Source organism: Lithobates pipiens, unplaced genomic scaffold (genome assembly GCF_037356315.1).
Source record: "Lithobates pipiens isolate NorthernLeopardFrog02 unplaced genomic scaffold, aLitPip1_a1.2 Scaffold_3, whole genome shotgun sequence".
In the NCBI taxonomy this organism is placed as follows: Eukaryota; Metazoa; Chordata; class Amphibia; order Anura; family Ranidae; genus Lithobates; species Lithobates pipiens.
This window is the reverse complement of record NW_027507790.1, coordinates 205,550,202-205,567,225: the sequence shown is the minus strand read 5'-3', so window position 1 is coordinate 205,567,225 and position 17,024 is coordinate 205,550,202. Positions and strand designations below refer to the sequence as shown.

At 43.1% G+C, this 17,024-nt stretch overlaps 1 protein-coding gene across 1 annotated transcript in view; it reads left to right on the top strand.

Moving 5' to 3' along the window:
- Positions 1-803: 803 nt before the first annotated feature.
- Positions 804-17,024, top strand: part of LOC143940916 (granzyme A-like) — a 30,082-nt gene continuing 13,861 nt past the window's right edge. Inside the window, exons 1-3 of the mRNA XM_077462737.1 lie at positions 804-913; positions 8,606-8,750; positions 16,735-16,876. Of these exons, the coding sequence (XP_077318863.1) occupies positions 859-913; positions 8,606-8,750; positions 16,735-16,876 (342 nt within the window). The 5' untranslated portion in view covers positions 804-858. The remainder of the gene's footprint in view (positions 914-8,605; positions 8,751-16,734; positions 16,877-17,024) is intronic.

The following is a 17,024-nucleotide window of genomic DNA, read 5'->3' as shown; positions in this document are numbered from 1 at the left end:
CGCATACCTCCCGCCGGCAGTTCACACTGCCCTATGCGAACTGCTGGGAGTGTCAGTGAAACGTTAATGACACCCCCAGATCAGTTCGCGTATCGCAGTGCGATCTGCAAACTCGGACAGGAATCGGATCGCATGGTGTGAACACCCATGCGATCCGATTCTGCTGCGGACCAAAAAAAGGGTCCTGTGCGAGTTTGGGGCGGGTGCGATGCGAATTCAGCCATACTATCTGTATGGCTGAACTCGCATCGCACAGAGATCGGATGTGATTTGCACTGCAGTGCGGTGCGAATCACATCCGGTTCTCGTAGCCGCAGCAGTGTGAACCCAGCCTTAATGCCTTTTAGCATACCAATGTTCTGTGATTATTGTAATAATTTACATCTGCATGGACTATTTGAGGCATCAAGCTACCTGTTTCACCTGCAAAGCTCATATTGGGCTCTGCAGCCCATGAGGGTGACAGCTTTGTTGGCTGAACTGCAGACTCTTGCAAGTAGTCTTTGTAGTCCCCAGACTCCCCATCACCCTCACCCCTGTTGCTGTAAAGAAAAGTAAAGAAAAGTAAAGTAAAGAATGTAAAGAAAAGTATGTTTGCTGCTCTTTCTGAACCTGGGTCCTAGACCTTGACATACGCCTATATAGCACTGAACAAAGGAAACATTTTTATCCTTCTCTTTTAAATTTATATTAATATATATTTAACATATTGCTTAGCTATGTCATTATTGTACATGACCAATCATTGCAACTGTATCATGTTCTTTTGTGGTTGGCAGAGTTGTAAGAGACTTGAAAGTCTTGCCCACTAACTTCTGTGTGCACTAACCACACCAGAAAGGCATCAATCTAGTCATCATGAAACTTTTCCTGTCACTGTCTGCTTTTACTTTTATCTTGTTCATTCATGGCCGTAAGTACATTTTTTTTTTTAAATCAGATTATTTTTATTAAGAGTTTTCAAATATACAGAGCAAAAGATTGTATTTGTACATAGAATTATACATGTCAGACATTATTGTTGTATCAAAATCATGTGCAATAGAGTTATGACCAATAAATGGGTTTGTAAGTAGTTATGCGTGCTGCATATATGAAATTACAAAAATGGAAATATCAGAAGAAAGTCAAGATATACATAAGTGCATTTAAATATGTTTTTTTTTAATTTAATAAATGTAACACCATGGTAATATTTTCATCATTGGGGTCTGTATGCACATAACAAGTCCCTTCATTTTACTTGTCCTAACCTGGCTTATTATGTTATTATTATTTACTATGTGTCAAGATGTAAATAACCTTATATGAGATGATTCTGATAAATATAGGAAACAATGTGAGGATGATACGTATACAGGCAGTCCCAGGTTACAAACAAAATATAGTGCCTTGCAAAAGTATTCACCCCCCGGCTTTTTTTTACCTATTTTGTTACATTATAGCCTTTAGTTCAATGTTTTTTTTATTCTGAATTATATGTGATGGATCAAAACACAATAGTCTAAGTTGGTGAAGTAAAATGAGAAAAATATATACATAAACTATTTTTCAGAAATTAAAAACTTATAATTGGCATGTGTGTATGTATTCACCCCCTTTGTTATGAAGCCCATAAAAAGCTCTGATGCAACCAATTACCTTCAGAAGTCACATAATTAGTGAAATTATGTCCACATGTGTGCAATCTAAGTGTCACATGATCTGTCATTACATATACACACCTTTTTGAAAGGCCCCAGAGAGTGCAGCACCTAAGCAAGAGGCACCACTAACCAAACACTGCCATGAAGACCAAGGAACTCTCCAAACAAGTAAGGGACAATGGTGTTGAGAAGTACAAGTCAGGGTTAGGTTATAAAAAATTATCCAAATCTTTGATGATCTCTAGGAGCACCATCAAATCTATAATAACCAAATGGAAAGAACATGGCACAACAGTAAACCTGCCAAGAGACGGCCGCACACCAAAACTCACAGACCGGAGGGCATTAATCAGAGAGGCAGCACAGAGACCTAAGGTAACCCTGGACGACAATAAGCCATACTCTCCATAGAGTTTGGCTTTATTGCAGAGTGTCCATAAGAAAGCCATTACTTTCAGCAAAAAACAAAATGGCACATTTTGAGTTTGTGAAAAGTCAAGTGGGAGACAGAAAGGAAAAGAGTTGGGACTTAAAATGAGGTAAGGGGGAGACTCCAAAAATGTATGCAGGAAGGTGCTCTGGTCCGATGAGACTAAAATTTAACTTTTTGGCCATCAAGGAAAATGCTATGTCTGGCACAAACCCAACGCATCACATCAACCAAAAAACACCAATCCCCGACTGCTGTTTTTGAGCAGTCGGGACTGGGAAACTGGTCAGAGTTGAGGGATAGATGGATGGTGGGATATTCTTGAGCAAAGCCTGTACCACACTGTGTGATTTGAGGTTAGGACGGAGATTCACCTTCCAACAGGACAATGACCCCACACACACTGCTAAAGCAAGGTGAAGAAAACCAGCTGCGCCAAAAAATAAAAATAAAAATAAAATTTCAAAAAATCACCCCTATACAATAAAAACTGTTTTTGGTGACTGATAATCTCAAACATGAATGTCCTCAACAGTAAATAAACTTTCAGGAAATGACTTCCACACTGCAACAGTTCATTTGTACGGAGGGGTCATTACAATGAAAACAATTCTCTCAGGTACTTTGAAATATAACACCATGGTGATTCATATATACAGGTGAAAAAGAGATGCCCGACCACAGAGATGCAGATGTGCTTACCAGATGGCAAACAGTGGGGAGCGTTTACATTTATTCCTTCCACATCTTTAGGATTAATCAGGAACTATAGATCACCCTGGAACGGACCATCTAGACCATGTTTAAGGACTCCCAGACTTCATGCTTCTATTGTGTATATTGCTATGATGACTCAAAAAGAAGGGAAGCCTCCGATAGTGTAAAATCCTTAACATTTTTTATTAAATACGCTCAATTGCATTTAGGAACACAAACTGTATCAATCGCTTCGGATAGGAACAGACAAAAAAAGCCGACCCACGAATTTCAAAAAAGCCCGTCCTTTCCCAAAAGCCCGTATGGTGTGGTAGCGTCACTGTGTGCCTTTTGGGAAATTCGCTGGCTGGCTTTTTTTGTCTGTTCCTATCTGAAGTGATTGATACAGCTTGTGTTCATAAGTGCAACAGTGGCGTACCAATGGATGGGGGGAGGGGAGTGTTCCAACATGGGTGCCACACATTGGGGGGTGTCAGGCCGGCTCCACTTAAGGTGTGGAGTGTGGGATGATCCAGAGAGGAGATCCCAGAGTGGGATGAGTGCCCCCCCATACATTGGAGCCTGTGTGTGTTCATCAGACTACTCCTCTGTACTACACTCGGTTAGTACTACCCTCCATACTACACGTACTCTGCCTGGATTACTATTTTGGAGATCGCTGCTGGCTGACATGTGCGGGATGTTTCTTGGTGCATGACGGGGCCCTGACGCGCTGGAGCTGGCTTTTCTTTGGACAGCACAATGTATTTATCCTTCCTGGGAAGTATGTAGCCGAGCTGGCTGTAGATGGGGGGGGCAGCAGCACCCCAATAAGGGAGATCAGGTGAGAGCACATTGTGCACCACCATCCCCTTGCATTGCATTGCTAATGCTTGGAGTTGCATAAACTTCACATTTGTCTGGCGTCACTCTTATCACTGTCTTCTGTAGATCAGTCTCACTGTGATCAATGAGTGCCCATAAGCACACTGCTTCTTTGAAGTCCTCAGGTCCTGGGGAAGTCTATGTTTACCCTAAAAAAATCCCCCTCATGCATAGTCCACCCAAGCCGCATACTAAAGCAAAGGTGATTGTTGCGTGGAGCTGATATCCTCCTCCTTTATTTCTTATGCCGCGTACACACGATCAGACTATCCGGCGGACTTAGTCTGGCAGACAAACTGCCGGAAAGTGAGTCAAATTTCTGAACGAGCAGACCTGCCCACACACAGGACTTTTCCGGCGGAGTAGGTCTGAAGGACATAGTCCACCAAACTATCTGCCGTACTTTTGAAATGAACGGACTTGCCCACACACGGAGGAAAGTCCGTTCATTTTGAACGCAGCTCCAGGTAGCCGGGACTAGCGAAGGAAGTCAATGTCGCTGCCTTTGGCAGCGAGATTGACACGACGCTGGCCCCATCAACTGGTATGGACTTAAAGAGGAAGCCCTACGCCAAAAAAACGGCGTGGGGGTCTCCCCCAGGTCCATATACGACCGTTATCTGAGCACGCAGCCCAGCCGGTCAGGAAAGGGGGTGGGGACAAACAAGCGCCCCCCCCCTGAGCCGTACCAGGCCGCATGCCCTCAACATGAGGGGGTGCTTTGGGGAAGGGGGGCCCTGCGACCCCCCCGCCCCAAAGCGCCTTATCCCCATGTTGATGAGGACAAGGGCCTCTTCCCGGCAACCCTGTCCGTTGGTTTGTTGGGGTCTGCAGGCAGGGGGGCTTATCGGAGTCCAGGAGCCCCCTTTGATAAGGGGGTCCCCGGATACCGGCCCCCCACCCTATGTGAATGAGTATGGGGTACAATGTACCCCTTCCCATTCATTTGTGAAAAAAATTTAAATAAAACACAACACACAAGGGTTAAAAATAATTTATTGCACAGCTCCGGGGGTCTTCTCACCGGACTCCTCCACTATCTTCTGCTAGCTCTTTTACTAGCGGAGGAGCCCGGCTTTCTTCTTCGTCGCCGCCGCCTGGGGGTCTTCTTCCAAATTCGGGGGTCTTGTCCCCCTCTTTGGGGGTCTTGTTCCCCCTCTTTGGTTCTTCCCCCTCCTCTGGGACTGTGACATCATAATGGGTGGGGACATCACCCGGCGATGTCCCTATATAAGTCGCCGCACGCCACGTCCCTGTCATTGCGGCCAGAGAGCGCGTCGAGTCAACATCTCAAGGAAGAAGAACAAGAAGAACAAGAAGAGAAGGTGGCAGCGATAGAAGACCGGGCCACCTCTTGTAAAAGAGCTGGAAGAAGGCGTGGAGGCCCGGCAAGAAGAACTGAAGAGGGGGACAAGACCCCCCGAATTCGGTAAAAGACCCCCGGGTGGCGGCGACGAAGAAGTAAGCCGGGCTCCTCCGCTAGTAAAAGAGCTAGCAGAAGATAGCGGAGGAGCCCAGCGAAAAGACCCCCAAGACGGAAGAAGACCCCTGGAGCTGTGCAATAAATTATTTTTAACCCTTGTGTGTTGTGTTTTATTTACATTTTTTTCACAGAAGAATGGGTAGGGGTACATTGTACCCCATACTCATTTACATAGGGTGGGGGGCCAGGATCTGGGGGCTCCTTATTAAAGGGGGCTCCCTGATTCCGATAAGCCCCCCTCCCGCAGACCCCGACAACCAACTGCCAGGTCTGTTGGGAAAAGGCCCTTGTCGTCATCAACATGGGGACAAGGTGCTTTGGGGTGGGGGGCCGCACGGCCCCCCTTCCCCAAAGCACCCCCCCATGTTGAGGGCATGCGGCCTGGTACAGCTCAGGAGGGGGGGCGCTCGCTCGTCCCCACCCCCTTTTCTGACCGGCCGGGTAGCGTGCTCGTATAAGGGTCTGATATGGATCTTGGGGGGACCCCCACACTGTTTTTTCGGCGTAGGGCTTCCCTTTTAAATCCATACCAGGTGACAGGGCCAGCGACGTGTCAATCTCGCCGCCCGAACACTTCCTTTGCTATTCCCGGCTACCTGGAGCCGCATTCACAATGAACTGACTTTTCTCCATGCGGGAAAGTCCATTCATTTCAAACATATGGCAGACTAGCACACACACGACCGCGTATTGTCCGCCGGACTGCGAGTCCGGCGGACAGTTTTTGAGTCAAAACTACTTTCTAAGTCCACTGGACTTTTGGGTAAAAACTTTTCAACCGGATAGTTTGATCGTGTGTACGCGGCATTAGATTAGCCTTTATCAAACCTTAAACTAATCTGGGGAACCCCTGCTTATACCAATTCAGCAGTAGTCCTTGGTAAGCAGATCAGCCATCATAGAAAAATGTTGGGTGTCATGTCACTGATTCTGCCAAGTGGCATTGGCCCCAGAACTAGGTAGGCACCAACAGATGCAATTGGATACATAGAGAGAAATCCTGGAATAGGCACTAATATATATATATATATATATATATATATATATATATATATATATATATATATATATATATAAAAAATATATTATAACACATTTACAAAATATCTTAAAAGCTTCCACTTTGCTAAGCCCCTGTACACACAGCCGGAGATTTCCACAACCAAATCCGTTGGATTTTGTCCGTTGGATTTTGCCCGTCGGATCTTGTCTGAAACTGTTGCATACACACGGTCGGACTAAGTTGTCGAAAATCCGATCATTCAGAACGTGATGACGTAATGTCGTTACGATTGGACTACGTTCAGGCTAGTAGCCAATAGCTTTGATGTAGGAATTTGATCTGAGCATGTGTGGCACTTGATCGAGTATGTCCGATCAAACCAGTTGGTCGGAAAATATTTCCAACAAGTTGGAAAATTGGGTCCGACGGATATTCCAATGGAATCAGTCCGATGCATACCACACACAGTCGGATTATCCGACAACACGGTCCGATAGGACACATCCCGAGGGATTCTCTGACCGTGTGTACAAGGGCTAAGGGATATTCCCAGTGGTTGTTACATCTACCAACCCTGGCCCAGCAGTTAGAGTTGGTTGTGTTGATTATTGTTTGTATAAGTCTGTATTCATGTTTTATATTCTTTTAAGATATTTTGTAAATGTGTTATAATAAAAGTTTTTTTTTAAATATATTGGTGCCTTTAAAATCCATGATTTCACTCTATGTATCCAATGTCATTTACTAGGATATGGCACTTTTTACTACTGTCTATACACCCACAGTACCATCCTCTATGTAGTCCATTATGCTTTGCCTTTGCAGGGAATGAAAGAGGAGGTAAACCCATCAGGGTTTACTTCCTCTTTAATGGCTCCCTAATCGCGGTGTGATTTTGCCGCAATTTTCGCATGATAAATCATGCTACAATAGTGGCAAATCGCAACGTGCGACGCTAATGCCCAACAGAAGCTCCTGCTTCTTTTTGAGCGATAAGGTTTGCACACTGCGATTTTGTTGGGGGGGGGGTGCCAGAAATAGGAACCCGCCCGGCTGTCAAATGCTTTAGGTATGCCCCTGAGTTTAATAGTAGCATTGCTGGAATAAAGGAATAGAATAGAAAAAAATAATTCTATTCTATTCCTTTATTTTTTATTTTATTCTCTTTGGAAATTGGAAAACTATTCGAATTCGAAAAGTTTTCAAATTTGAATTTGAAAACTATTGTAACTATTCTAAAACGATTCTATTTTCATTTGGAAATTCAGATTCATTTGAATTTCCAAAAAATGAAATTTCATCCGAGTTTTAATTCGGAACAAAATTAAACGCACATGTCTAGCGCTTGGTACAGAATCTAGTGAACCAATAGGAAACACTTTTTCATCTATCAGATGTTAAGGACCCGAGTACCCTGCAACCATAGGCGTGCACACAGGGTGTGCTGGGTGTGCCTGGGTGTGCTGGGTAGGGTGTGCTGGGCAGTACCCAGACCCTCATAACCATTGTACTACTTGCATATAAGCCTTAAATATTAACACTTTTGATTTTTCCAGTTCGGGTCCCATAGGTTTCAATGGGGTTCATTATTCTGTTCCGAACTTCCGCAATGTTCCGAAAGTTCTGGTCCGTACCGAACAGGGGGTCGTTCAGGAAAGGAAAGGGGCAGGTACCAGCTCCTTAACAACCAATTACTTATGCCTGTTGCAGGGATGAGTCTTTGGTTGTTAGGGTGCCGTTGGGTGCCGAGTACTTAACAATTTGGCATGTGACCTCAAAAAGCTCACCAAAAATGCAATACAGTGCATTTTTTATGCATTTTTGGTGCATTGCCATTGATTTCTATAGATGGTGCACTTTCGATGCATTGCAAAAGCACAACAGCGTGAAAGGAATCTAATAGTATACAGTGCAATACTGTCTACATCCAGATTGATTCTTCCCATAAAAAAGTGCACAGTCTGATCTGGGCTGGTGTTTGGTGTCACTAGTTTGTGTGCCCACCCGCTACCGACCTCTCTAATCCCACTCTTAAAACCCTGCACACTGACCTGCGCTCTTATCCTTCCTGGGAATTATGTACCCGGATTGGCTGTAGATGGGGGGAGGGGGGCAGCAGCACAAGAATAAGGGAGATCAGATGAAAGTACATTGTGTTGAGAGAGCAGGAGAGAGCATTTACTGAGAGAGCAGGAGCGAGGCAGCAGTAGTACATCACTCTGCCAGGCAATGGGCAGCCAGAACTACAATTTTACTGTTGGAAAATGCAGTACCGGTCATCCAGAGTCCTTCATGCAGTATACCTGGTGGGCATTGAGCCCATGATTCTAGGTTAGAAGTACTGACCAGTTAGCTATCATTTGGTTCCTGTTTTTGGTTTATTTTCTAATACTGTGCATTTATAGGTACAAATGCTGTTAAATGTTTAACGCTGTTCTTCTTTCTTAATTGTATTATTTTAGATGTGTGCTTGGACATCATTGGGGGAAGGGAGGCCATACCCCACTCTCGGCCATACATGGCATTTATAAGGACTACAGCAAAAGGAATATGTGCTGGTACTTTAATTCAATCAAACTGGGTACTAACTGCAGCTCATTGTCCAATGTATGTACATGAACTGGTTACTTATAATTGTGTTTCAATAATGTAATTTAATAATGGCGTGTCCTTTAAAAAGTGTATGGTGCTAATTTCAGAGTAGGTGAAGCTCAATAAATTGACTGTATGCAGTTAAAATCGCCAAGCATTCTACAATCTGGCTGTACATTTTTGTTTTAGCTCTTCCAACAACTATGTAGTACAATAATCTGCTTTTAAAATGTTGCTTTTAACTACCTCTGCACTGCTAGGATTAGATTCTCATTTTTCCTCAAGTACCATAAAAAAAGATCTTACTTTATTACTACTACTACTTACCTTATTCCTCGCTCCACAGCCTTCTCCTCTCACACTTCATTCTGATGTCTTTACAATGAGGAGGGTGCAGATCTGCTGGGAGTGAAGATGGCCAAAAAGTTAGAGGGGTTTTTAAACTAGGCGACTGAGGGGAGGGTCCAGAGATAGAGATAGTCACCAATGAACGTATTTCAGAGGGTAGTATTGGGGGCATTAGTGGTAGGTTGACTAAAGCACATAAACCCGAAGTATAGTACCAAGTCCTATTTGCAATCTTGGAACACCCAATAAAAGCACAGTATGCGACTGGTCTAAACTACGTGCCATGTTCACCAATGTCAGGAGCCTGGCGGACAAGATATGTGAACTAGAGATACTGTTGAACGAAGAGGATTTAGATGTGGGAATTTCAGAGACCTGGTTCAACAGCTCTCATGAATGGCTGGCAACCATTCTAGGGTATTCCCTTTATTGCAGGGATAGAGAGGGTAAAAAAGGGGTATGCCTATATATCAAGAATAATGTAAAAGTGAATGTGAGAGATGACATCAATAAGAGAGGTAGTGAGGATGTGGAATCCTTAAGGGTAAAGCTCCAAAGGGATGCGGCTAAGGGGAAAATAATACTCAGAGTATGCTATAGGCCCCCTAACCTGAGGGAGGAGTGGGAGACGGACCTCTTATCACAATTTGGATTAGCAGTAAGGATGGGAAGTGTTATCATAATGAGGAAATTTAATTATCCAGACATAGACTGGGCGAAGGGAACCACGCATTTGTCTAAGGCTCCCAGTTCCTAAATGCCTTGCAGGACAATTTCATGGTTCAAATGGTAGATGCACCAACTACAAATAAAATGTTACTAGATTTACTGATTACCAACAATACAGACCTGATCACGGATGTGGAAATATAGGGCAATTTAGGAAACAGCGATCACAGGTCAATTGGATTCAGTATAAATCACACAAATAGGAAAAACAAGGGAACAAAAACACTGAATTTCAAAAGAGCCAACTTCCCTAAACTACAAACCTTGCTAGAAGATATAAATTGGGATAAAATCTTAGAAATAAAGAACATGGAAGAGAGATGGGTTTGCTTTAAGAGCATATTAAATAAGGGCATTCTATAAGGACCCTCAAAAAGAGAGACAGAAGTACCCCCCGGTACAGCGGGAATTTATAGGCGAACAAGAGAAAACCTTATTTATTAAAATGTAATTTATTTGAAATATATATATTAAAAATATATGTATAAAATACATTCCATGCATGAAGATTTCTTTACATACAGTCCATTTTTGCACAAATTCACAAATGAATATGAATACAAAAAATCCTCCAATAGCCTGACATGTTTCAGGATATAATCCCTTCTTCAGAGGCATTTTTGGGAGAGTATAAATATATTCTGAACAAAAGATGATCTTAGCAAGGACATTTTTGGACAAAGAGAAAATTATGCAGTGTTTGAACATGTTTAACATACATACCAATGCTGAACTTGTATGGAATATGTGTGCATAGATTGGTCCTTCAAAAAGTTTATTTTGAAAAAACTTGAGAGACTTTGCGCCGTTTGTCCACTAAGGAACAATGAGCGCCCAGAGCAGCCCACACAAGGATAAGTCCAAAGCAACCACCATGTATCAGCCAACAAGGAGCACCCTAAAAATATATATATATGTGTACTGTATATAGTAAAGTACTTAGGATAAACCTTAAAAAATAATAAAACTAAAGTTAAATATAGATTTCATTTTTTAATATATAAGCTCCCACTTGTTATATTGAACGGTCTCCACTGGTATGCACAGAGAAGACCATTCTCTACGCAGCACACCGGTACAGCCCACGCAATAAAGTAGTTCCTCTAAATGAAAACTGAGCATTGAGGGGGAAAAAAGATACTCCCAAAAGTTATCCCCCCTCATTCATTACTTATAGGGGAGTCTAGACAAAAATGACAGAAGAAAAAAAATCTCTTTACTTACGTTGAATGAATTAGGTAGGTATTAATAATAGCAACAGCACTGGTTGTTCTTGAGGCAACAGCCACACTGATCATAAAGCGCCATTCGCTGACTTATAAAAAGCCGTCGGCACCTGCGCAGTGCGGATCTGGTATCCCAGGTGTCAGCAAAGTATGTATGGGCTGAGAAGGCGACGGTGTCATGGCGTATATCAGCACGATGACATCATCGAAATGCACCTAATAGACTGAAAACAGCCTAGAACGTCCGTCCCATTACAGCATGGAGCCATGCCCTCAACATCTCTATGGCAACCAGGTTCACAGACAAGCCTCCAGAGATGACATTAGAAATAGTGCAACAAAAAAAAACAAGGGAAAAGAAAAACAAAAATGAAAGATGACACATTGATGGGGCAAACATGGGGAGATCCCTAGGGAAAGGTCTGCACGGTGTCCACCCACCGCGGTAACGGTGGGGGGAGTGTCATGCAGAAAAAACCCACCGGCGCAATTAGGTCGCAATGCCACAACCAGCCCTAAGGCTGGCAAAGCATGCAACACCCAAAAAAGTACCTGCCATCCCCCTCAAAAGAGGGGAAAACGAACGGGCCCCCGTGCGCCAGGTGGGGATGGTCTGGGCAAGAGGCGGCATCCACTGAATAACAGCGGCATTATTTGATATACAAACACAAAATATATTATTATTGTAAATAATTCCTATGTGAATTTAAATGTACTGAGCGTATGTTTATAGCAATTATATAGGCATGTCAACATACTCAAACACATACAAATGTACAGATATATGTAATTCAATCATCCAGTTCAACATTACACAATGTTTATAGATTCATAATACAAAAACAAAGAAAAAGTTGGCCATACAGAATGTAACAAATCAGAAATTATCCAAAATAGCGGTTTTACAAATATTACAAAAGGAAGATTAAGATGTTAGAAAAGAGATTGTTATTCCTTTTCACATCCTCCTGAAACAAAACAGTCCAAAAATGGACGGAAACTAAATTGGGTGTTGAGTCCTGGAAAGCAGGTTGCATTAAAATCAGCAATCCAGCGGACCTCCCTCTGGAGCAAGATTTTATCACCACCTCTACTATCCGGATGGACTAGATCGAGAATGGTGAATGAAATACGCGGAAATCTTCCCACATGATGGCCTCGTACATGTTGCCCCAGAGGGAGGTCGGGATCCACACACTTCATGCTGATAATGTGGTGTGCTGCTCTCTTGTGGAACTCAATTTTGGTTTTACCAATATAAAAGCATTTACACTGGCAAGTTAATAAATAGACTACTCCGTGTGTTTTACAATTGGCGTAGTGGCTAGGTCTATACATTTTTCCATTTGGCAATATAAATTTTGTTTGTGTATTCATGGGGTCGATTTGCAACAGATGCCAGTATTTCTGTAGAATTTTTTCAATAGTTTTGTGTTTGCTAAAAGTTGTTATTAGTCAACTAATTGGTTGTGGCTTATCAGGAATATTGTTAGAGAAAAGGACTTCTTGTCTGATACGTCCATGTGCACGTTTGAAAGCTTTTTTTCAAACAGGTGGACGAATATCCTCGATCTAGGAGGTGGCTTTTCAACAAATTTGCCTCCCGGACAAAGTCAGAGTCCGTAGAGCAAATTCATCTCAGCCTTAGATACTGTCCACATGGAATGGACAGCACAATAATTTTGGATGCGAACTAGACGCATGTAAAATGGTATTTCCAGCGGTCTCTTTGCGATAATGATCCACCTGCCAGTTTAGTGATAGTTAGATCAAGAAATGTGATATAAGTATCACTACAAGGCATTATAAAATAAAGATTAAATAAATTTTTGTTCATTGCATGTATAAAAGCTTGTAAATCCTCTCGTGTACCGTTCCATACCATCAATATGTCTTCTATATATCTAAACCACGCCTCCACATGGATAGTATAAGTATAAATAAGGGCATTGGCCAGTGCATCCCATTGGAAAATAAATTTAAAAGAGTGAACAAAAGTCCTCAATGGCTTAACTTTAATGTGAAAATGCATATAAAAAGCAAAGGAGATGGCCTTCAAAAAATACTAGGCTGAGGGATAATCATCAACATTTAGACTTTACAAAGAATGCAACAAGATATGTAAGGGTGCAATTAGGGCGGCTAAGACAGAACACGAAAGACACATAGCGGAGGAGAGCAAAAAAAATCTTTAATTATATAAACAGTAAAAAAAGGGAGGACAGACCATATTGGCCCCATAAAGAATGAGGAAGGACATCTGGTTACAAAGGACGGGGAGATGGTGAAGGTATTGAATTTATTCTGCTCCTCAGTCTTCGCTAAGGAATTGGGGGGCTTTAATAACCAAAACTGCAGTGTTTGTCCTGATGATGACTTAAGTTAGAGGCCACACCCCTTGTGACATCATCACCCATCATTCTTTGGGTTATGATGTCACAAGGGGCGTTGCCTCTAACTTACATCATCAGGTGACTCCGCCCCATGCCAATATAAGTCAAGTTGGCGAACCCAGTATTACACCGGGAGATCGCATCAAGTCAACATCGGAAGAAGAACAGAGGGAGAAGACCCAGCAGAAGATAGAGGAGAGAGAGGACAGCGCAGAGAGGAGAAGAACTGGTGAGGGGAGAAGAACCAGAGAGTAGTGAACACATCACCAGAAGAGGGAGAAGAGCCGGAGCTGCCTTAATAAAATACTTTAAAAACCTGTGTAGTGTGTTTATTTTTGACACTTTTTTATTTAGGTGAATGGATAGGGGTACGATGTACCCCATACTCATTCACCTAGGGTGGGGGGCTGTGATCTGGGGGGCCCCTTGTTAAAGGGGGCTTCCAGATCACGATAAGTCCCCACCCGCAGACCCCGACAACCACCGGGCAAGGGTTTTTGGGAAGAGGCCCTTGTCCTCATCAACATGGGGACAAGGTGCTATGGGGAGGGGGTCCCCTTTGCCCCAAAGCACCAACCGCTCCATGTTGAAGGCATGTGGCCTGTTATTGTCCCTTTCCTGACCTGCCGGGCTGCATGCTCGGATAAGGGTCTGATATGGATCTTGGGGGAACCTCACGCAAAATTTTGGCAGGGTTCCCCTTCAAGATTCTCCACACACAAGTCGCACCGCAAGTTAAATCATCTGGATTCCGACTTCTGGTGCGGCTTCTAATCAAATCAATGAGCTCCCATAGAGAACCATTGATTTTGAATAGAGACAGAGAAACGCTGGACGACGCATAACGCTGTGTATACAGTTAAATTGCTCTTAACACCTTTTACCGGTGTTTGGTGTTTTTACAGCTCTAGCGCTGGAGTCTCAGAATACACTGGTCTTGGTTTTGTTTTTTGGAACTTAAAAAACGCCTATGCCACTTACAGCTCAAAAACACCATGCTGCATGAAGCCATAGGCTAACATGGAGAAGTGTTTTAAGCTCATAAAAGTGGCTGTAAAAACGTCTGTGGGCATGTAGCCTTAATGGTAATAAAAACAGAGATTATTGATGCAGGGAATATACAAGGGGGATAAGGAAGTTTCAACCCTCCCACCCCATGCTGGGACATGGATCATGCTTTATAGGGGTTTTTTCACCTTCCTCTGGATCAGCTGTGGGTATAGGATTCTGTATATAGAGTTTTTTTTTCTAGTTTATTCATTTATTTTTTAACAAATTGGTTAAACTAGATTGTCTTTTTTTCAACCTGTGTAACTATAAAACCGTTTAAAAAGGATCAACATTATCAAAGGATATGAACTATCTATGGTGCTTTAATGTGGCCTATCAGATTCAGACCTAGGCTAGAAAATGATAGCTGAAGAAAAGACATTTTGAATAGGATAAAGTTATAGTTCCTATTTCAGATCAAATAAAGTAGCACCCTCCTGGCTAAGTTGCTAGAAACATTAGGTATATTTAGTTATTTTGGGCTGCCTTGTAAACAGTGGAGCAGTTTGCTATTGCGTTAGGCTGTTCGGGGCTTCACTGGCTGCAAGTTTTATTGTTTCTCCGTCTTCTGGAGGATTCCAGAATGTAGTGAGTTGGGAATGGGTAAATCCACAGCCTCAATGTTCATGTTGCCTCAGTCAATCCCTGGGGGAGGGAGCCCAGTAGGTGGCTGGGGAGTGCAAAAATAGTCTGGGGTCTGGTGCTGCCCTGTTCTTGTCCAGGGGGAGAAGTTCCCAGCCTGAAGGGCTGCTGCCCATCTACATGTGTGTTGAGGTTCCAGTCATGCTAGAGCTAGGGGGCCTTTTTTTTTTTGAAAATTTCTGGAACAAAGGATTTCACTGAGGCTCTGGTCTGGATGGAGGAATGTCCGTCTGATATTGGAAGGAGGCATCCAAGTACCCAGGAACATTTTGAGTACAGACTTCAGTAAGGGATCCCGGTGACTGTTGCAGCTGCTATCCCTTGTGCATCAGTGCTAACACTTGCCTGGCCTAGGACATTTCCTATGGTGTCTCCGTCTTTTCATTCCCGGGGGTTCTTCTAGAGGGACTGTCCTAAGATTTAGTGACAAAGTGAAGAGTGTCCTCTGGGTCCTGTTCAGTGTTAAGGGAGTATCCCACAACTCCCTGTGCCCCATCCAAGTTTACTCAGCAAATAACCTAAAAAAGGGCACCTCTAGACTGTTCATTGAACCGGAGTGACTGTCGCTGTGTACCTGGCTGCTACTGTAGTAATCTGGGAGAGCAACCTGTGGCAAAATCAGCGGGCCCTTTCGGGGGGCTACATAAAATGACTCTAAACAGCACCTTACTATCCGTTAACATTCACATGTGATTTTAAAGCGGTAGTAAACCCGCTATTTTTTTTTTTAACACCTGCAAAGCAAAAGGCATAATGAGCTAGTATGCACCGCATACTAGCTCATTATGATATACTTACCTTAGAACGAGGCCCCGACATCTGCCACGATCCACGCCGAGGGAGCTGACATGCTCCCTCGGCGTTTCTTCCGGGTATCGCGGCTCCGGCGCTGTGAGTGGCCGGAGCCGCGATATCGTCACTCCCGCGCATGCGCGCGGGAGATTTCTTTCCGGCCGCCGGCCACTGCCGGATTTTCAGGCCGAGAATCCCCTCGTGCGCATGCGCCGCTGCAGTCAGCGGCGCATACCGAGGGGAATATCTCCTAAACCGTACAGGTTTAGGAGATATTTTTTTTACCTACAGGTAAGCCTTATTATAGGCTTTCCTGTAGGTAAAAGTTACAAAAAAGAGTATACAACCACTTTAATTGGCAGCAGAGTGTAGCCCTGAATCTGATTGTCTATTTTTTCTGTACAGTATTCAGTTTTCATTAACAAATTTGAAGTTTGTAGTATGCTGAATTAAAATCTTATGCAATTAATTCAAATTTAATTTGAAAGTATGCTCAGCTTTATTTGTCCAAAGATGTCTAAGGATGGCTTTACACTGCCCCACTGTGGCCAAAGCGCAGATTACCCATGTTTTTTATGCGGGTTAGCTGTGCTTTCCCATGGAAGCCAAAACCACGGGACATAGGTATAATCTACAGGAAAGAGCAACTGATCTGCACGAAAACTCTGAGTTAGCTGCGCTTTGCCCAAGGCCAAGTGGGGAAGTGTGAAGCTGCCCTTATATCTCAAATGAAGAATGCAATATTAATATGCAATACTGTTCTAGTTAAGTAGCATAGCATATAATGTTTATATTTATGTATATGCATTTTCTTTCCAGTAACAGTAAAGCAAAAGTGACCCTTGGAGCCCATTCCATTAGGAACGTTGAACCAGAAAAACAGAAGATACGTGTTCTAAATGTCTTTCCACATGAGCTTTTTAATGCAATGACATTTGATTATGACATCCAGCTGTTACAGGTGAGACTACTAGCTCATGGTCCACTGATTACTTTTAAGTCTAGGTAAACAGATAAAATTCAGCTCAAAGTGGTAATAAATTCAAAACCAAAAATGTAATACTGTATTTATCGGCATATAACACACACAGGTGTATAACACGCACCCT